Source organism: Salvelinus namaycush, chromosome 39 (genome assembly GCF_016432855.1).
Source record: "Salvelinus namaycush isolate Seneca chromosome 39, SaNama_1.0, whole genome shotgun sequence".
In the NCBI taxonomy this organism is placed as follows: Eukaryota; Metazoa; Chordata; class Actinopteri; order Salmoniformes; family Salmonidae; genus Salvelinus; species Salvelinus namaycush.
The window spans coordinates 1,622,461-1,641,955 of NC_052345.1; the positions used below are offsets into that span (position 1 = coordinate 1,622,461).

The 19,495-nt window shown below is 45.0% G+C and overlaps 2 protein-coding genes and 2 long non-coding RNA genes across 5 annotated transcripts; all 4 read left to right on the top strand.

The window, feature by feature from the left end:
• Positions 1-3,466: 3,466 nt before the first annotated feature.
• LOC120032843 lies at positions 3,467-4,223 on the top strand. Its single transcript, XR_005473859.1, has 3 exons — positions 3,467-3,604; positions 3,699-3,728; positions 4,157-4,223. It is a non-coding gene; the product is annotated as an uncharacterized LOC120032843 (long non-coding RNA).
• A 430-nt stretch (positions 4,224-4,653) lies between these two features.
• LOC120032449 lies at positions 4,654-6,224 on the top strand. The gene is made up of 4 exons (XM_038978554.1): positions 4,654-4,901; positions 5,256-5,580; positions 5,759-6,031; positions 6,141-6,224. The coding sequence occupies exons 1-4, from the start codon at positions 4,654-4,656 to the stop codon at positions 6,222-6,224; spliced, it is 930 nt and encodes a 309-aa protein (XP_038834482.1).
• A 4,961-nt stretch (positions 6,225-11,185) lies between these two features.
• On the top strand, positions 11,186-13,277 carry LOC120033046. The gene is made up of 7 exons (XR_005473897.1): positions 11,186-11,686; positions 11,779-12,239; positions 12,323-12,413; positions 12,510-12,676; positions 12,771-12,876; positions 12,986-13,046; positions 13,155-13,277. It is a non-coding gene; the product is annotated as an uncharacterized LOC120033046 (long non-coding RNA).
• Positions 13,278-13,623: 346 nt separating this feature from the next.
• LOC120032362 lies at positions 13,624-18,676 on the top strand. Of its 2 annotated transcripts, none has more exons than XM_038978406.1 (7): positions 13,624-13,996; positions 14,157-14,880; positions 14,983-15,759; positions 15,850-16,062; positions 16,172-16,504; positions 17,092-17,328; positions 17,461-18,676. In XM_038978406.1, exons 2-4 carry the CDS (start codon positions 14,551-14,553, stop codon positions 15,901-15,903), a joined length of 1,161 nt encoding a protein of 386 aa, XP_038834334.1. In that variant the 5' UTR covers positions 13,624-13,996; positions 14,157-14,550; the 3' UTR covers positions 15,904-16,062; positions 16,172-16,504; positions 17,092-17,328; positions 17,461-18,676. The 2 variants fall into 2 exon arrangements, with proteins under 2 accessions (XP_038834334.1, XP_038834333.1); XM_038978405.1 differs by having other exon boundaries at positions 15,850-16,029; positions 17,461-18,675.
• The last annotated feature ends 819 nt before the right edge of the window (positions 18,677-19,495 follow it).

Here is a 19,495-nt window from a genome sequence, read left to right on the forward strand (position 1 = left end):
GTTCTCTAATTATTTATCTCCTCTGTTTCAGTTGCCTACTTGGACTCAACTCGGGCCCTGCAAATTGGCCGGGCACCAGCCGTTTGGTGGAGGCCATTTGCAGTCAGCTCTGCCAAATCCATCCCAGCGCCATCAGCCTACTTTATGATACAGAATGCAGGGATGTGTACTGAACCTGTACCCATAATAAAACAAAGTGCTCTATGGTCAAATGCATCTAAAGGCTTTAATGAAGTGGCAGCTGTATTCATATAGATGATTTTGCAATAGTCTAAGACCAGTAACAACATAGATTGAATTATCTGCTTTGTACTATTAAGCAAGAGGCCTGACCTATTTCTATAGATGAAGCCCCTTTTTATATTCAGCATCTTAATTAACTCATCAATATGTTTAAAAAAAAAAGACAACTTAACGTATTTACTGATACACCACCATACTAGGGACGTACACTTCAGTCATTAGAATCATTTTTGTGTACTCTAGAAAACAACATACTTAGTGTTCCATGTATTCAATAATAATTTAAGGTCAAAGGTTTTCTGCAAAATATTGAAAGCATAATGTAGTTCAGATAGAGCATGATCAGCAGGGCGGGCGATAGAGTACTCAACGGTATCGTCTGCATACAGGTGCAGGTAAAACATTATTATTATATATTTCTGACAAAACAATATTATTCATGTATAAAATAGTTGTTTATTAGACATTCTAACATAACACAATATCTAGATACTAAAAAATGCATATGCAACATTTGAACAACAATTTCGACCCCGTCGGGTTATAATGTATATGACATGACGACACATTGGCTATTTTAGTATTCCTTTTTTATTTACATGTTTGTAATTCGAAAGTATATTTTTAGAGTGGAGGGAAATATTTTTTATGTTAAACTGTAGAGAACAAGAACCTTTGGTGAATCAAAGAGTCACTGATGTTTTATATACAGTACCACACATATCCAGAATGCTCGTTCTGACAATAAACAAGAAGTTTTAACATTTCATACGAGGATGTCAAGACAGGTCCGTACTGTAGTACTACGCTATTACACTGTTATGTACTACTAATGTTCTAGTATCTAGGATGTTAAGGAATATCTATAGGGGGGAACATGTACAAGATATAACACATTCCCCACTGCATCGAAGGATGCTGACACTGACATTGTATTATGTGAAAGTAGCATAAGTATGTGTAACGAGTTTACAATTTTGTTTAAAAGTTCAGAATATGTCTCTTGGGAATATTGAGATGGGGTACATATATTATGTATTTCAATTTCTTACACATTTTTAATAACACTTGTGAGTTGTAGACATATTTTGATTTAGTTCAGCGTTGAGTCGTTTTTTTATTTTTATACATGTAATCTAAGATCTTCACAACCTAATACATATACAACTTTTTTCATTCCCCCGAAGGCTATATAAACCCAACTCTAGGTTTAATTTGCATTATAATAATGATTTACAAATGAAAAAGTCAATAGTTAATTGACTATTACGTAATTGTTGATTAGATTCTTTTTCATTATTTAGCCAATTTTCTCAACTGTGACCCCCTTGCTTTTATGGTTTATAGGTATCCTCTGCTAGTCCTAAATCCAGACAAAGTCCAAACATATGTGATTGTTATAAAGGGTCTACGTTGAGGGGGAACAAACATATGTGTTCCTGGAAGGGTGAGCTTTCAGGAATGGGGTCACAATACATATGCTAGAAGTGATAGAAACAAGGATGTATTTCCCAGAAACTAATAGTGTATATCAATTGGTAATTCACGGTATCATGGTTCAATGATACGTGGTCCATTCTGCGGACTGAGAATAAAAATACTTTGCAGAACACAAACATTTAGATTGTATACATTGTTGCTTTGGCAATATTGACACAATGTTTTTCATGCCAATAAAGCAGCTTCAATTTGAAAAAAATTATAATTTGAGAAAAGACAGAGAGAAAGGAGAGAGAGAGAAAAGAACGACAAGAGAGTCTGTCGTTCATGTCCCGCCTCCCCTAAAATCCACGGAGAAGTTCTTTGCAGTTAGTTCTCCATCATTCCGAGTACTTGTGAGAAAGATAGTTGTAAAGGTAACGTTAGCTATATTTCATCGCGGATTTTGGAACACAGTTGTGTATTTCGGTGAATTAAGGTGAGTTTCAGTCGTTGATTTAGTTGTCATCACGTATTTCAGGTACATTTGGATGAATTAATGTGAGTTTCAGTCGTGGTCGTAAAGGTAACGTTAGCTATATTTCATGTCGGATTTCAGAACACAGTTGTGTATTTAGGTGAATTAATGTGAGTTTCAGTCGATTTTCTTGAAAACGAGTCCTGTCGCTCGCCAATAATGTGTAATAAAGGGCGGTAATAATTGATAGTTAGCTGGCTAACTAGTTAACGTTATATATTTAGCCAATGTAGTTAACGTGCAGTGTTAACTTAGTCTACTACAACGCACACTTGCCAGCTAGCTAACGTTATATGTAGAATAAAATTGACATTTAACGCTGTATGGGCCAGCTGGCTAACGTTATATGTAGAATGAAATGGACATTTAACGCTGTATGGGCCAGCTAGCTAACGTTATATGAAGAATGAAATTGACATTTAACGCTGTATGGGCCAGCTGGCTAACGTTATATGTGGAATGAAATTGACATTTAATGCTGTATGGGCCAGCTAGCTAACGTTATATGTGGAATGAAATGGACATTTAACGCTGTATGGGCTCTACTGTAAGCAGGGTAGCTATGTGGTCCACTGTGTATTGCTGTCAACAAATAACAACGTGTGTGTATGTGTGTGAATAACCTCTCTTAATGAAAGGAAGAATGGATTATGTTCACACCCCTGCTTTCCGCTTGGAGCCCTCTGGTGCCCTCACCCTGAGGGCATCTGAAGAGGCTGCCAGGGTTGCCAGGACCATCCAGGAGGAGTGTACAGGTGTAGTCCGGGTGCTGAAGCCACGACAAGTGAAGGAGAAGGCAAAGGCTTGTGTGGTAGCCAGAGGGGGTGACCCGGATGATAGCCGACTGGTGGACAGTGAGAGTGCCATCCAGTTCGGCAAATACCGGGGTCAAACCTTCAAGTGGCTGCTAAGCCACGATGTCGGCTATGCCGTCATGGTCTTGGCTTCTCACCAGCAAGAGAGGGAGATGGGGGACACAATCACGTCTTCTGAAATGGCCAACAAGGACCGGTTTGACTGGTACTCTTTTCCTTAAATAGTTGTAATTTCTTATAAAATTACAAAAACATGAAATCAGTCAGAATCACAATACAATTTATAACATTTTCCCAATCATCCGGACAGGTATACCAACCTGTTTCCTGAGGTCCAGAAGGCAGTGGAGGAACGCAGGGTACGGGACGGGACCTTGCCCCCCCAACCTGACCAGGAGGACACAGCAACAGCTGTAGCGCCTCCTAATCCATGTAAATATATATTCTGTAGTCATCTAAGTCAATCAAACAGTAAATCAAACAGTGTAGCAGTTGACAATATAACTGTGTCATTATGTTTGTCTGTGTTTCTTAGCTGCCGAGCCATCGGATCAGGAGGTGCTGTCTATCTGCGTGGGTTTTGACCAAGGTACTCTATGTTATGGCACTTTATTGTTTATTTCTGTTGAGAAGAATATACATATGAAATGACCTTTCCCCTAATAACTATCTGTTGTTGTTAGCATTAACAGGATACACTTTAAAGTGGTAAGGTAAGTGGTCAAATTGTTAAAACACCTCCTAGCTGGGCTTAGAAATCACTGTAGAATTTCTAATTTTTGCATCCATTTTGCTTGCCATAGAAAATCCTTCCTCATCTTTTTGTGGAATGAATTGTTTACTGTAGCTTGTCTTGTCACCATTCCAACCTGTATTTCAGTCTGCATCACTTTGATTGGCCTATTCCTTGCTTGTAGATGTCTACCCACTATACATCTGTCGTTTGTATCTTTTAAATGTAGATTGTGTTTAACCTAGATTCCTAACCTCTACCACTGATAACACTGATCAAAACTAAACCAAAGTGCATTGGCTGTCAACAGGCTGTTAACATGTTTTGAAGCTGAAGCTCTATTCTAATTGAATTATTTCACTTATTTCTCTGAAATATTTTGTGAGACTAACTCCTGTGCTCCTGTAGCAGTTCCTACTGCTCCCACCCCCACCGCACCCCCTGCTGTGCTAGCTCCTACTGCTCCCACTCCCACCGCACCCCCTGCTGTGCTAGCTCCTACTGCTCCCACTCCCACCGCGCCCCCTGCTGTGCTAGCTCCTACTGCCCCTCCTCAGCTCCAGTCAGCCTCCCAGCCAACAGCTGGACCACTACAGCCTGCTGCTGACGCTCACCTCAACTATGACTTGGCTATTTCATTTCACTTTTGGTTGTGTGGGGATGGAAAAGAAATGTATTGATTCTCTGCTCTGTTGCAGGTGCTTCTCCCTGAGGGATGGAAGCAGACCCTCCCAAAGGAGCAGCAAGAGTGGGTCAGTCAGGCCATTTTCATCAGGAACAAGCAGCTCAAATGTGTCCTGAAAAGCCAGCTTGAGCTGTGGTACTTCCCTCCTCTGCCTCCTAACATCAGCCATCAGCCTCCAGCTTCTCCCTCCGCCTACTTCCTCCGGCCATTCTGCCTCTGGATGCCCTACCGCCTGTGGGCCTTTAAGTTTGTGTGCACCCAGCCACGGTGCAAGCGTCAAAAGCTCACAGGCTGTGGGGTGTACAAGACAGTCCGGAGGGTGCTTGACATGGACGGCTGGTATTATATGGGGACAGAGTACCTGGAGTGCCGCCTCTGTAAGAAGAAGCTAGCAGGATGGTCGCTGGATATCTTGGACCAGCTGGACGCAAGTCATCGCTCCATTTTCCCAGCCATCTTGACTTACAGGTTAGTAATTCACACCTCTGAAAATCAAAGCTATTGTTCACTTTGAGGAAAAACAGAAAAAAGCATCATGGTGAGAAAAAGAGGCGGTCAGTAGGTTCTTGTCAACACTGAGGATTTGATTTTTCAAAGCCCCATTGAAATGTTAATTAGCTCTTTGCCCCATTAAAATGTTAATTAGTTCTTTGATCTGAATTTCTGACCTTTGATCTCTTATCAGGAACTGCCCAAACAAAGCAAAGTGTTTCAAAGTCACCCTTTCCCAAGCCCCTCCTTCCCTTATCAAAGTGTTTCTAGAACCCCCCCTCCACACTCCTCACCCTCTTCTCCCCCCCCCCAATTGTCTCTGTGTATTAGGCTGTCCTGTGACCTGAAGGTGGTCAGGCTGATGAGAGAGAGGACACTGGGGAACAGTGTGACCAGGCTGTACAACCAGCTGAGGGAGCAGCACAGCCTGACCTGGATGAGTCGGACCCTGTACTACCTGTCCGTCTGTGACCACTTTGTAGTCCCAGGTGCCGCACCACTGAGGGTAACACCTCCTCCTCCCTTTTTGGATGTGCCCTCAGCCCAGTGGCTGCTGACTGTCCACGGCTACGACGTTCTGTTCCAGCTGGAGGACTTCAAGGCCAGAGTCACCTCCATCTTTGGGTCCATCCTGAAGATGGATTCAACCAAGAAGGTGATTCAAGATGTTTTGACCAGAAAAAATACTAGTTAGTTAGAGACAATCAAATGAATAATAATTTATTATGACTTATTTTATGACTTAATAAATGTGTTGTGAAACTTTGTGTCCACTCACTGACATGACTGTGTTTGTCTGTCTTGTCTGTCTGTGTTTGTTTGACTCCCCTCAGGTGACCAAGAAACTAGCTGGGGCAGCACACGGGACAGCAGCGTGGGCCACAAATGTGGGCAATGAGTACGGCCAGGTGCTCATTACGGTCCTCACTGACAGCGAAGGAGAGGGCCTGCTCGACATGGCAGCTGGCCTCCAGCAGCGCTACAGTAGAGCTGGAGTGGCACCTCCCAAGCTGCTCTATGTCAACCGGGACTGCTGCGCCCTGATGGGAAAGGGGAAGACGGCAGCCATGTTCAGCCAGTGGGATGAACTCATCGTCCGGCTGGATGTGGGGCACCTCATCCGCCGCTTTGCTGGGGGAGTGACAACAGAGAGCCATCCTCTGTATGCTCTCTTTTTGCGGCGGCTCTCCTCCTGCATGTTGGTGTGGTGTGCAGATGATGTGGAGCGCCTGCTGGAGGCCAAGCGAGGTGAGCTCAAGGAGAGCCACATCACGGGGCTCAGCGACGCACAGGTGTTGAAGAGGATCAGCCTGAAGGAGATGGCTCGGCACTGTAGCCCAGCACGCCATCAATGAGCTGAGCCAGAAGCTCCTGGGCCGCAGTCTTGTGAAGGATCACACAAGGCCTGCAAAGTACACTGGTATGTATTTCTAAATTATACAATTATACACACACACTAAAACATGTGCAGTTCTGTTTATGTACAACTCTCTTTTTTGTTGTCTCTTTGTTTAAGGGGAACTCATTGGGGTCGAGTATCTCTTCTCCCAGACCCATGGTGACCAGAGGTTGGAGTCCAACCTTGGTAAGGACCCGGATGTCCCAGACGGGACACCTGATCTATTTGTGGGAGGAGAGCTTGAGGAGGAGGATGACCTGAGAGAGCTTGAGGAGGAGGATGACCCCACCATGTCCTTGCCCGACCTCGATGACCATCTCCCACCAGTCCCTCCACTCAGGAAGGCCGCTCCACCGCCCACTCAACCCAACCCATCCCAGGTACCTGTCGTCACACCCCCTGATGACACTATGGAGGTGGTGGACACTGCACCAGCTACCAGTCAGGACCCAGAGGATGACGTAAGTGCCTATCCACATCCTAAACAGCTCACTCTCAAGTTTCTTTCCATTCATACCTATTAATCTGACTATTAATCCAACCCTTCCCCATGACTCTTCTAATTTCCAGGAGTACATAGGACCTGATGGGGTTAGTGGATACCAGCACGTGGTCCTCCTGGCCAAGAGTCTGCTGAGGCTGCTGGAGGGGCCATGGATCTCTAATAGGCAAATAGAGGAGATCATGGCTCTCTGGGGAAATCTTCCAGAGAGAGACAAGGCGGCAGTCTCCTACCCCGAGAGGTTCCGGGACCGAGTCCTGCAGGGGAGCTTCAACAATTCAAAGAGCTCAACCGTGACGGGGGAAGAGAGTATGAAGCGGTACGTACTGCACATTGTTCTAAACTCACTACACACATAAAGACATAAGTGTATTTCTCATTAACGTGATGTTTCCTTTTGTTAACTTAATCTACCTTCAGCTCCCTGCTTGGCCAAGACTCTGGACCTGCTCAGTGGCCCAACACCAGCAGGACAGTGGAGGCCATTTTTGTGGAGCTGTGCCACAAACACCCTGCTGGCAAGACGGTTCTTGGTAACCGGGTCAACAGGTGGGCTGCTATCCTGGGGGACTACAGGAGAATCAGGACCATGGTGCTGGGCAGCCCAAACCTCAATACCCACACAAGGCTGCAACTGTTCCAGGTCAACAAGCTGACCTTGACACAGTGGTAAGTTTAAAAAATATATTTTGGTATATTTTATGTGTAGTTCACTGGTTGACAGTGTTCCTGATAACAGTAAACATATTTCACGTTTTTCACACAGGTACAACAAAAACAAAGAGTGGCCCTGCACCAGAACCGGGACAGCATGACTGCAGAGAGGGAGGAGTCAGGCCCCTTCCACACTGCAGTCTGGAGCACTTCACCGCTGCCAGCCCCATCAACCAGCAGCACCTACCAGCTGCCAGAGGACAGAACGGGGCAGGCTACACAGCGTGGCAGAGCAGCCACTTGTCAGCCACTGCCACCTCTACCGCCACCCAGTCTGCCTACCACCTCCCTCCCTATAACGCCAGTCTCCCAAGACCTGCCCTCGACCTCCACTCCTCTTCCCCCTCCTCCTGCTGGTGGACCCAAGGTCTCCAGGACCACTGAATGGAGAAGGAGGAAGAGGCTGGAGTCTGGCATTAAAGTCAGAGCGCACAAGCCATACGAAGGCTATAAGTGCTCTAAATGTGGCAAGCCGAAAACTGCAGAGTTTGGACACAGTATGTATGGTTCTGTGAGATTCTGTGCCGCTTCCTCTGGTGGCCAAACTGTGGAGGAGTGGCTGGCACTCATGAGGGCCCAGCATGGTGCTAGCCAAGGCCAGTAAACTCTGACTGACTGACTGATTGGTGTGTCAATTGTAAAGTCGTTTTTGTACATATGTTCTTTGTTGTTTATTTATTTTTTAAGACATTCATTGTTAATCTCTTGTACATTTAGCTCATTTCAAATCATCTTAACTTGTACAGTAGGTGTAGGGGACATTATGCTGGGTTGTTTCACATGTAACATTCCCTGTGAAATAAATAATAATTGAATGCAAGCACTTTTTCTCCCTTGAAATTCATTTTGATTTATTGTCATACACTCTCTTTAAAGTTCAACAAATATAAAGACAAGTAAATCTGTCATCATTTTCTTAGTCAATAAACACACTGTTTACAGAGTTGTAACACACAAAAAAACAATAATACAGTCAAGTTCTACTTCTAGATTTGAGATGACCAGCAGATACTACAGGTGACAGCAGGGAGTCAAACCCCCCAGTGACGCCCACTAATCTCTGATTGATTGCTGCACACCTTCTCTCCCCCTTTCGCTCTCTCCCTCTTTTTCTCTTTCGCCCTCCCCCTTTTTCTTTCTCTCGTTTTTTCTCTCCCCCTTTTCTGTCATTTTTTCTCTCTCCCTCCCCTTTTTGTCTCCGTCCCCTTTTTGTCTCCCTCCCCTTTTTGTCTCGCTCTCCCCTTTTTCTCTCCCTCCCCTCTTTTACTCTTGTTCTTGCAAGAGAAAGAGGTTGCAATTTTCTGAGGCCTCTGCCTCAGAGAGTTGCAACGTATGCTGGGTTATATCGCTTCAGCTCTACGAAACAAATTACATCTTGTTTTCCTGTGTAGAGCAAACCAAAATTACAGCCTGTTTGTTTTCCTGTGTAGTGCACCCAAATTACAACTTGTTTGCATCCAAAATGGCTCCCTATTCCCTATTTAGTGTACTCGTTTTGCCCATAGGGTCCAAAGTAGAGCACTATATAAGGAATAGGGTGTGATTTGGTATACATCCTTGACTGACTCATCTTGGGGATACCTAGAAAGTAGGCTACTATGGGGTTATACACTCTCTTTAAAGTTCAACAAATAAAAAGACAAGTAAATCTGTCATCATTTTCTTAGTCAATAAACACACTGTTTACAGAGTTGTAACACAAAAACAATAATACAGTCAAGTTCTACTCAGAGATTTGAGATGGCCAGCAGATACTACAGGTGACAGCAGGGAGTCAAACCCCCAGTGACGCCCACTAATCTCTGATTGGTTGCTGCACACCTTCTCTCTCCCCCTTTCGCTTTCTCCCTCTTTTTCTCTTTCGCCCTTCCCCTTTTTCTCTCGTTTTTTCTCTCCCTCCCCTTTTTCTGTCATTTTTTCTCTCCCTTCCCTTTTTGTCTCCCTCTCCCCTTTTTCTCTCCCTCCCCTCTTTTTCTCTTGTTCTTGCAAGAGAAAGAGGTTGCAACTCTCTGAGGCAGAGGCCTTTGCCTCAGAGAGTGCAACGTATGCTGGATTATATGCGAAACGTATGCTGGGTTATAACTGACCATCCTACCAATCCTCGACTTCGGTGATGTCATTTACAAAATAGCCTCCAATACCCTACTCAATAAATTGGATGCAGTCTATCACAGTGCCATCCGTTTTGTCACCAAAGCCCCATACACTACCCACCACTGCGACCTGTACACTCTCGTTGGCTGGCCCTCGCTTCATACTCGTCGCCAAACCCACTGGCTCCAGGTCATCTACAAGACCCTGCTAGGTAAAGTCCCCCCTTATCTCAGCTCGCTGGTCACCATAGCGGCACCTACCTGTAGCACACGCTCCAGCAGGTATATCTCTCTGGTCACCCCCAAAACCAATTCTTCCTTTGGCCGCCTCTCCTTCCAGTTCTCTGCTGCCAATGACTGGAACGAACTACAAAAATCTCTGAAACTGGAAACACTTATCTCCCTCACTAGCTTTAAGCACCAGCTGTCAGAGCAGCTCATAGATTACTGCACCTGTACATAGCCCATCTATAATTTAGCCCAAACAACTACCTCTTTACCTACTGTATTCATTTATTTATTTTTGCTCCTTTGCACCCCATTATTTCTATCTCTACTTTGCACTTTCTTCCACTGCAAACCAACCATTCCAGTGTTTTTTTACTTGCTATATTGTATTTACTTCGCCACCATGGCCTTTTTTATATTTTTATTTATTTATATATTTTGTTTGCCTTCACCTCCCTTATCTCACCTCACTTGCTCACATTGTATATAGACTTATTTTTCACTGTATTATTGACTGTATGTTTGTTCTACTCCATGTGTAACCATGTGTTGTTGTATGTGTCGAACTGCTTTGCTTTATCTTGGCTAGGTCGCAATTGTAAATGAGAACGTGTTCTCAATTTGCCTACCTGGTTTAAATAAAGGTGAAATAAATAAAATAAAAATATGCGAAACGTATGCTGGGTGATATGGGAGTACACTGTCCCATCTAGGACGTTGATAGGGTAGAACATAACGACGTAACAAAAGCCCGCGCACAAAACCCCACCCACTCACTGAAACCCGACACGCTCTGGGGCTGCATTCACAAAAGGTCCTCACACACAGATGTAGAAGGAAATAAATATTACAACACACAAGGTAGCCATTTAACGATGCATTATTATCCCTACCAGGTTCACGTCTATACAATATCTTGTGGGAATCTTCAACGGGTGGTTTTTGAGCCTCCAAAGATCCGTTTGACCCCAACCAGGATACAAAACGTCAGGGGGTTGTGCTCTATATATGAGGGCCTCTCCTTTGTCCCTAATGTTCTCGATTCAGTAGCACATATACTCAAATTGGAACGATGGACAGAGAAGAATGGGCAATATCCTTGGGCAATTTGCAAATTTTTATCTGTTCCAAATGTTCCAAATACCCATATTGTACCATTAGTCCTCTCCTCCAATCAGATGCTTCAGTTTGTTCCAAATTGGAGAAAGAGAGCAAAAATCCACCAATGAAGAACCTAGCTTGTTCCAAAAGTTTTTAAGCCAATCATCTTCCTCTGAAATTTTCCTAACGTCACTTCATCACAAAATATTTTTCTAGGAAGCCATTGATGCTACTCGGTGAGTATCTGAGGTAATTTTGCTTAATTTCCAACGAATTTAACGTCGATGACTATAAATGTGATGAAATATGACAATAACACCTCTAGTCAACCGACTTGTTTGACGACATGGGCTACCCAAATTGTGTAATTTAACAACGGTCATAACGTTATATCGCTAGCTACTGTAGGTGTACAAAATTCACAAAGTTTATTTGACCACTGACAATCCTGTAAAACCTTAGCTAACATTTATATCAACTAAAAGTTGAAATTCTATACTATTTAATTGTCTATTTTCTTTCGTTTTTTTGATGGCATGCGTTTGAAGTGTATGTAGTTGAATGAATTGTATGATATGTGACAGCCTGATGGTCATTGGGGGCAAACGTGTCTTTCTATGTAAACTGAATTTAACTGCATATGAAATAATAATCACCCTAACCCTACCCATAACCCCCAAACCCCCCACTGCTGTCTTCCTCCTAGCAGACCTATCAAGCAAACGTAAGTTTCTTTATATGTATCTAATATGGTTATACTGTCACTTGTCACTGCACTCATCAGTCATGATAATAGTTTTTTTTTTGCCTCCTAAGATGGAAAATCCAAGGTTCCGTTTCACGCCCTCACAGGAGTTGGTCCTCAAGGCCACACCCCAGGCAGTAAGAGTGGCTGCTGACGGCCCCCCTGCTTCTGGTGCTCAGGGCCCTCCTGTGAGGACTAAGAAGTGGGAGGAAGTGGAGGCAGAGGCTCGCGCCCGCGTCGTCTCCGAGGGAGGTGACCCCGGTGCAGAGATGGTCATCCTGAACCGGTGCACGGTTCCGTTCGGCAAGTACCGGGGTCAGACATTCAAGTGGATGATGGAGAACGACGTAGGCTACATGTGTACGTGGTAACAGTACATCAGAAGGAGAGGGAGCGAGAGCGCAGCGTTTCCCAGCATCCCCTGATGGGCCAACAAGGACGCCTTGACTCGCTACTCGTGCGCCGATCCGGCCTTCGCTGAGATGGTCAGGTTCAACCGGGCACAGGAGGAAGCTAAAGTCCTCCCAGCCAGGTGAGTTTGTTTAATTCTCCTCATTGTATGTAAGATGTATCTCTTTTGCTCTGACAGTTAATTGGTTCCCGTGCTGATTTCAGGCCAGGAGGGCCTGGCCTTTGTTGGCATCAGGAAGTACAAGTGGGACTCGCTGCAGGACCTGTATGAGACTACAGGTGCAGACAGGATAAGGTAATGGGCATGTGTCTTTTGTGTTTTCTATGTTCAGCTCAGTGTGTTTTATGCAACATTTTACATCTGAAACGTTCCCTCTGCTGTGTCTCACAGATATGTCAGGAGCTTGAGGACGCAGACACCCCGTTATCCTGGGAGTGCGATGGCTGCCTTGATTGGCTACATTCAGCGCAGAGACCAGGAGGGGGTAGCTGCTGTGGTCAGGCCCGCCGCAGCCAGCACCACCCCCGCCAGCTAACACCCGGCCCAAGTGCGGCTACGTAAGTGTTACATATCATCTTAAAGGAAAATATAATTCTACTTGTTCCACACAGTTGGAAATGATGACATATTTGCTATGTTTCGTTTTCAAAGGTCTCTTGGTCCTGCGATCTCTACGCTCCTGTCAAGGCGCTCTCTCACCCAGGTGAACTGCAGTCGAAGATGAAGAAGCTCATTGCTTCTCAGCCTGCAATTCAAGGTGAGTGTCTAGTTACACATGTAAGATAATATGAACTTTTTGGATAAGCTATGTAGCTCACAATCCTTTCTCTTTCCACGTGATATCGGGGTGTCTTTCCCTCGACCAGCACTGCCACCGACAGATCTATCGGACGCAGAGCTGGTGAAAGCAGCTGCTGACAGACACACGTATGTTTTTACGTCACTATTAATTGACAAAGGACATTTGATAAGTTTTGATAAGTATTCAGTTAAAGTTTGACATATTAAATAGTGTTAAATTTTCCCTATCATCAGCCCAAGGAAATGTATTGGTAAGAGTTATCTGGGTTTAGAGGAGAGTCACTGCATGTAAGAACTATTAAATATCTTACCTTGCCACTTTAGCTGTCATCCTGCATGTAGCTGTCATCCTGCGTGTAGCTGTCACCCTGCGTGTAGCTGTCACCCTGCGTGTAGCTGTCACCCTGCGTGTAGCTGTCACCCTGCGTGTAGCTGTCATCCTGCATGTAGCTGTCATCCTGCGTGTAGCTGTCATCCTGCGTGTAGCTGTCATCCTGCGTGTAGCTGTCATCCTGCGTGTAGCTGTCATCCTGCGTGTAGCTGTCACCCTGCGTGTAGCTGTCACCCTGCGTGTAGCTGTCACCCTGCGTGTAGCTGTCACCCTGCGTGTAGCTGTCACCCTGCGTGTAGCTGTCATCCTGCGTGTAGCTGTCATCCTGCATGTAGCTGTCATCCTGCATGTAGCTGTCATCCTGCATGTAGCTGTCATCCTGCATGTGGCTGTCATCCTGCATGTAGCTGTCATCCTGCATGTAGCTGTCATCCTGTATGTCACTTAATCATGACTTTCTCTTTTCCATTTTAATCACTCATTTCATTTCAGTTTTACACTCAAACTTGACCAACACTCATTTCATTGTTTTTTGTTACATCCTATCACTGATTGATATTCATCTGGGCATGTTGGAATGTGCTATTAACTTAATTACTGTTATCTACATTTGTAATATGTCTGTCCATTCATGCACGCATTCATGCCTGCCCCGGTCCCTGCTCCTGCCCCACAGGGGCAGAGCGAAGAGGAGGATTTGCCCCGGCAGTACTTCCTGCCTCCAAGGCCCTCAGAAAGTGCTGAGGTAAATTCATCAACTGTAATTACTCCACATTGTTAAGATATTAACCACGATGCCAAATTGGACACAGTTGTCTCCTCTCCTGCATATTCTCTCCCTGTCCGTTTCTCTGAAACATTACCATCCATTCGCCCCCGCCCCATCACTCTCTCGTCTCACTCAGCTGCTGATTCCAGAGAGTTGGCATTCATCTCTCACCAAGTAGCAGCAGTGGTGGATCGGCCGCACGCTGTTCACCAGGAATCCCCGACCCCTTCTTCGCATGTCAGCTGTTCCTTTGGATGCCCGTACCTATATGGGCATACAAGCTGGCACGCCCCCAGTCTGCAAGACTCTGCAAGACCACCCGGAGGGTCTTGGACATCGACCTCTTGTATCTCATGGCCACTGAGTGCCTGGAATGCGGTCGATGTAAGAAGGTGGCGGGGTGGTCACGGGACCTTGTCAGTCAGCTGGACGCTCGGCATCTCTGCCAGTTTCCAGCAAAATTGACATACAAGTAACTTCACAAGATTTAGTTAGTTAGTAATAAAGTAAAATAAAAGCGTGTCATTCATATGCTTTATCTCTCTCTCTCTGGGCTGTCCTGTGACCTGCGGGTTGTGAGGATGCTGAGGTCGCGCACTTTGGGGAACAGTGCGTCACAGACCTACAGCAAGCTGTGTGAAAGTCACAGCGAGTCCTGGATGCGGAGTGGAATACAGTACCTCGGGGAGTGCGAGCAGTTTCTGGCCTTGGGCACTGGGCGGCAGTTCACTGATCTACCGGAGATGCCCCCGGTGCCCTCACCCGTCTACAGCCATGACGTGCTGTCGCGGCTGGACGAGGTGAAGGCCAGGGTCACCTCCATCTTTGGGTCCATCTTAAAGATGGACTCTACCAAGAAGGTGAGTTTTCACTTAGAAATGTGAAGATAAGTCGTGTCTGATTTTGTATATCTATATAACAATAATGTCTTAACCTTTCTGTCTTTGTGTGTCCGTCTCCAGGTGACCAAAAAGCTCGCGGGTACCGCTGCAGACACGGCCGCCTGGGTTACCAACGTCGGCAACGAGCATGGACTGGTCCTCATCAGTGTCCTCACTGCCGCTGAGGGCGAGGGCCTGCTCCCCATGGCGGCTGGTCTCATGGAGCGGTACCGGCTCGCCGGGGTGGCGCCCCCCCAGCTCATGTACGTGGACCGAGACTGCTGCTCCAGCTTCGGCGGATCAAAGACAGCTGCCATGTACAATGAGTGGGACCAGCTGGTGGTTCGGCTGGACATCTGGCACCTGATGCGGCGGTTCGCGGCAGGTGTCACCACTGAGAGCCACCAGCTCTACGGTCCCTTCATGCGGCAGCTGTCAGCCTGCATCTTTGAGTGGGATGCAGGCGATGTCCGCCGACTGCTGGAGGCCAAGAGGTCTGCGCTGGAGGGGAAGCACGGGATGGTCGGCCTCACCGAGGCGGAGGTTTCGAGGCTGATCGGCAGGAAGGAGATTGCACTTCACTGTCGGCGTCGTACGTGTGGAGCTGCGGCGACCGAAGTCCTTCTCCTTGACCTCCTCGAGACCTTCAACAGCGAGAAGGGGGTCGACACCCTGGGCATCCCGTTGCTGGACTCCATCCACATCCAGGCAATCTGGCAAGAGCAGAGGCGCCACCTCCACTGCATACAAGACCCACCCGGTGTACAGCTGTACACCGAGACCGGCAAAATCACGCCACGCCTTGGTTTATCTCTGCGCACGGGGCTCCACATCCTTGGAGTCATTCCACCTCAACCGGTAAATGTCATTGTGTAGCTTAAAGTAATGCTTAATGTTTAATGTTAACAGCAACAGCTCTCCCACCCTAATCATGCATTGTTCTCTCAGGTACCAGGGCAAATGCAATGCATTTCCAGGCATTCCTACTGGATGGACCGATGAGGTGGAACGAGGACCGTGCGCAGGCAGCAGTGGAGGGAAAGAACAGGCAGCCCCTGCTCTCCTACAGTGGCCACCTGCAGCACATCCTTAACCTTAGCAGCCAAAGGGTGCTTGGCAAGGAACAGGGTAAGGACTACTCCAAGCCTAGCGAGTACACGGGTAAGTCGAGTAAGAGAATGAACATTTACATCAATTGCATTAATTACATCCCATTAACACTTCCCTACTCTGCCTTTGCCTGATTTTTTGTTTGTTTTTGCCTTAATAGGGTAACTCCTCGGAGTGGAGTACCTGTACTCGCAGACTGGCAGAGTGCTGCAGGATGTCAGCGTGGACCCTGGCCTTCCGGAAGAGGCAGCCGCCGTCGCCCAGCTCGACGAGGAGGACGAGGGCTTTCAGGAGGATGTGGACCCGACAATCCACATCCCTCATGTCACTCATATGAGCGCCCCGTCCTCCAGCTCAGCGGCACCTCTGTCAGGGGAACCCGCTGACGCATCCAGGTCTGGGCCATCCAGTCCCACCGCCCCTGAAGACGGAAGCTCTCCTGAGGCCCCTGATCGACACGGTTCTCCTCACCCTGACAACTCCTCTGATTGAGGTAATTATAATTGACCTTTTGTGTTGTTGAAAATAAAAATGCTATTGCAACCTCTTTGAAATAAGGAATTGAGACAAAAAACTCAAGACAATTTTCGGTGTTTAATACCAAGGATGCCCTCAGCTGAGTGCATTCGTTTAGAAAGCTCACAACACGTCTTATACTCTTCCCTTGTAGACGTCACCTCCCTAGTTATACATTTTATGACCCCAATGACTCTCCCCTTCTTTCCCCTGTGGAATGTCCACGGTCCTCTCTTTGTTTAGCTATCCATCTTCTGGGCCTGACCCTGATCTCTGATCCTAGGCAATTTCCTCTTGTCTGATTAGGTCATGGTCTCTAAATTAGCATACACAAAGTTTCATGACCTAAACTCCATTTAATACTCACAGTAATCATTCACGAAACAGGATTAGAAAACTACAGTTTAACTTGAAACATGTTACATTTTAACATGTTGTGTAACTGTTGATTTTCAGTTACACAATATAAAACATATTCTATTTCCTTTGTAGAAGAATCTTATGTGTTACCCCTAAATGTTTGACATCGTCCTCATCGATTCTTCCATGTCTCTTTATCTTCAGGGGGAGACGCAAGGCCCTAATGCAATGCCTGGCTACCAGCATGTCCGCAGGCTTGCCAGGGCCTTGGTGGGGGTGAGGAACCGTCAGGGGCTGTCGGACCGCAGGGTAGACGGTCTGGTGGCGCTGTGGCTGGCGCTTGATCTACCCTGCCCGACACCAGGAGAGGATCGTTCAGGGGCGGTTCAAGGCAACGAAGGGGAAGTCGTCCATTGTCATAGGAAAAGACTCTCTCTAATGGTATGTTGTTAGTGTTCATGTCCTCCACCTTACTATTATATTGCCTGCCTCTACATTAAATGCAAATGAAGGTCAGGCGATGGCTATCATTATTTTTCAATGTTCTCTAATTATTTATCTCCTCTGTTTCAGTTGCCTTCTTGGACTCAACTTGGGCCCTGCAAATTGGCCGGGCACCAGCCGTTTGGTGGAGGCCATTTGCAGTCAGCTCTGCCAAATCCATCCCAGCGCCATCAGCCTACTTTATGATACAGAATGCAGGGATGTGTAGTGAACCTGTACCCATAATAAAACAAAGTGCTCTATGGTCAAATGCATCTAAAGGCTTTAATGAAGTGGCATCTGCATTCATATAGATGATTTTGCAATAGTCTAGGACCAGTAAGAACATAGATTGAACTATCTGCTTTGTATTATTAAGCAAGAGGCCTGACCTATTTCTATAGAAGAAGACCCTTTTTATATTCAGCATCTTAATTAACTCATCATGTTTTTAAAAAAGACAACTTAACGTATTTACTGATACACCACCGTACTAGGGACGTACACTTCAATCATTAGAATCATTTTTGTGTCCTCTAGAAAACAACATACTTAGTTTTCCATGTATTCAATAATAATTTAAGGTCAAAGGTTTTCTGCAAAATAATGAAAGCATAATATAGTTCAGATAGAGCATGATCAGCAGGGCGGGCGATAGAGTACTCAACCGTATCGTCTGCATACAGGTGCAGGTAAAACATTATTATTATATATTTCTGACAAAACAATATTATTCATGTATAAAATAGTTGTTTATTAGACATTCTAACATAACACAATATCTAGATACTAAAACATGTATATGCAACATTTGAACAACAATTTCGACCCCCTCGGGTTATAAAGTATATGACATGACGACACATTGGCTATTTTAGTATTCCTTTTTTTATTTACATGTTTATAATTCGAAAGTATATTTTTAGAGTGGAGGGAAATATTTTTATGTTAAACTGCAGAGAACAAGAAGCTTTGGTAAATCAAAGAGTCACTGATGTTTTATATACAGTACCACACATATCCAGAAGGCTCGTTCTGACAATAAACAAGAAGTTTTAATGTTTCAAACGAGGATGTCAAGACAGGTCCGTACTGTAGTACTACGCTATTACACTGTTATGTACTACTAATGTTCTAGTATCTAGGATGTTACGGAATATCTATAGGGGGGAACATGTACAAGTTATAACACATTCCCCACAGCATCGAAGGATGCTGACACTGACATTGTATTATGTGAAAGTAGCATAAGTATGTGTAAAGAGTTTACAATTTTGTTTAAAAGTTCAGAATATGTCTCTAGGGAATATTGAGATGGGGTACATATATTATGTATTTCAATGTCTTACACATTTTTAATAACACTTGTGAGTTGTAGACATATTTTGATTTAGTTCAGCGTTCAGTCGTTTTTTTTTTATTTATGTTTTTACATGTAATCTAAGATCTTCACAACCTAATACATATACAACTTTTTTCATTCCCCCCATGGCTATATAAACCCAACTCTAGGTTTCATTTGCATTATAATAATGATTTACAAATGAAAAAGTCAATAGTTAATTGACTATTATGTAATTGTTGATTAGATTATTTTTCATTATTTAGCCAATTTTCTCAACTGTGACCCCCTTGCTTTTATGGTTTATAGGTGTCCTCTGCTAGTCCTAAATCCAGACAAAGTCCAAACATATGTGATTGTTATAAAGGGTCTACGTTGAGGGGGAACAAACATATGTGTTCCTGGAAGGGTGAGCTTTCAGGAATGGGGTCACAATAAATATGCTAGAAGCGATAGAAACAAGGATGTATTTCCCAGAAACTAATAGTGTATATCATTGGTAATTCACGGTATCATGGTTCAATGATACGTGGTCCATTCTGCGGACTGAGAATAAAAATACTTTGCAGAACACAAACATTTAGATTGTATACATTGTTGCTTTGGCAATGTTGACACAATGTTTTTCATGCCAATAAAGCAGCTTCAATTTGAAAAAAAATATAATTTGAGATAAAACAGAGAGAAAGGAGAGAGAAAAGAACGAAAAGAGTCTGTCGTTCATGTCCCGCCTCCCCCAAAATCCACGGAGAAGTTCTTTGCAGTTAGTTCTCCATCATTCCG

Bases quoted from the DNA above. Each gene is read 5' to 3' on its own strand.
- LOC120032362 (XM_038978406.1), top strand. From the start codon at position 14,551: ATGCTTTATCTCTCTCTCTCTGGGCTGTCCTGTGACCTGCGGGTTGTG. The intron at 14,881-14,982 runs GTGAGTTTTCAC...GTCCGTCTCCAG, and splicing joins AGATGGACTCTACCAAGAAG to GTGACCAAAAAGCTCGCGGG. The intron at 15,760-15,849 runs GTAAATGTCATT...TTGTTCTCTCAG, and splicing joins GAGTCATTCCACCTCAACCG to GTACCAGGGCAAATGCAATG.
- LOC120032449 (XM_038978554.1), top strand. From the start codon at position 4,654: ATGCCCTACCGCCTGTGGGCCTTTAAGTTTGTGTGCACCCAGCCACGG. The intron at 4,902-5,255 runs GTTAGTAATTCA...TCTGTGTATTAG, and splicing joins CCAGCCATCTTGACTTACAG to GCTGTCCTGTGACCTGAAGG. The intron at 5,581-5,758 runs GTGATTCAAGAT...GACTCCCCTCAG, and splicing joins AGATGGATTCAACCAAGAAG to GTGACCAAGAAACTAGCTGG.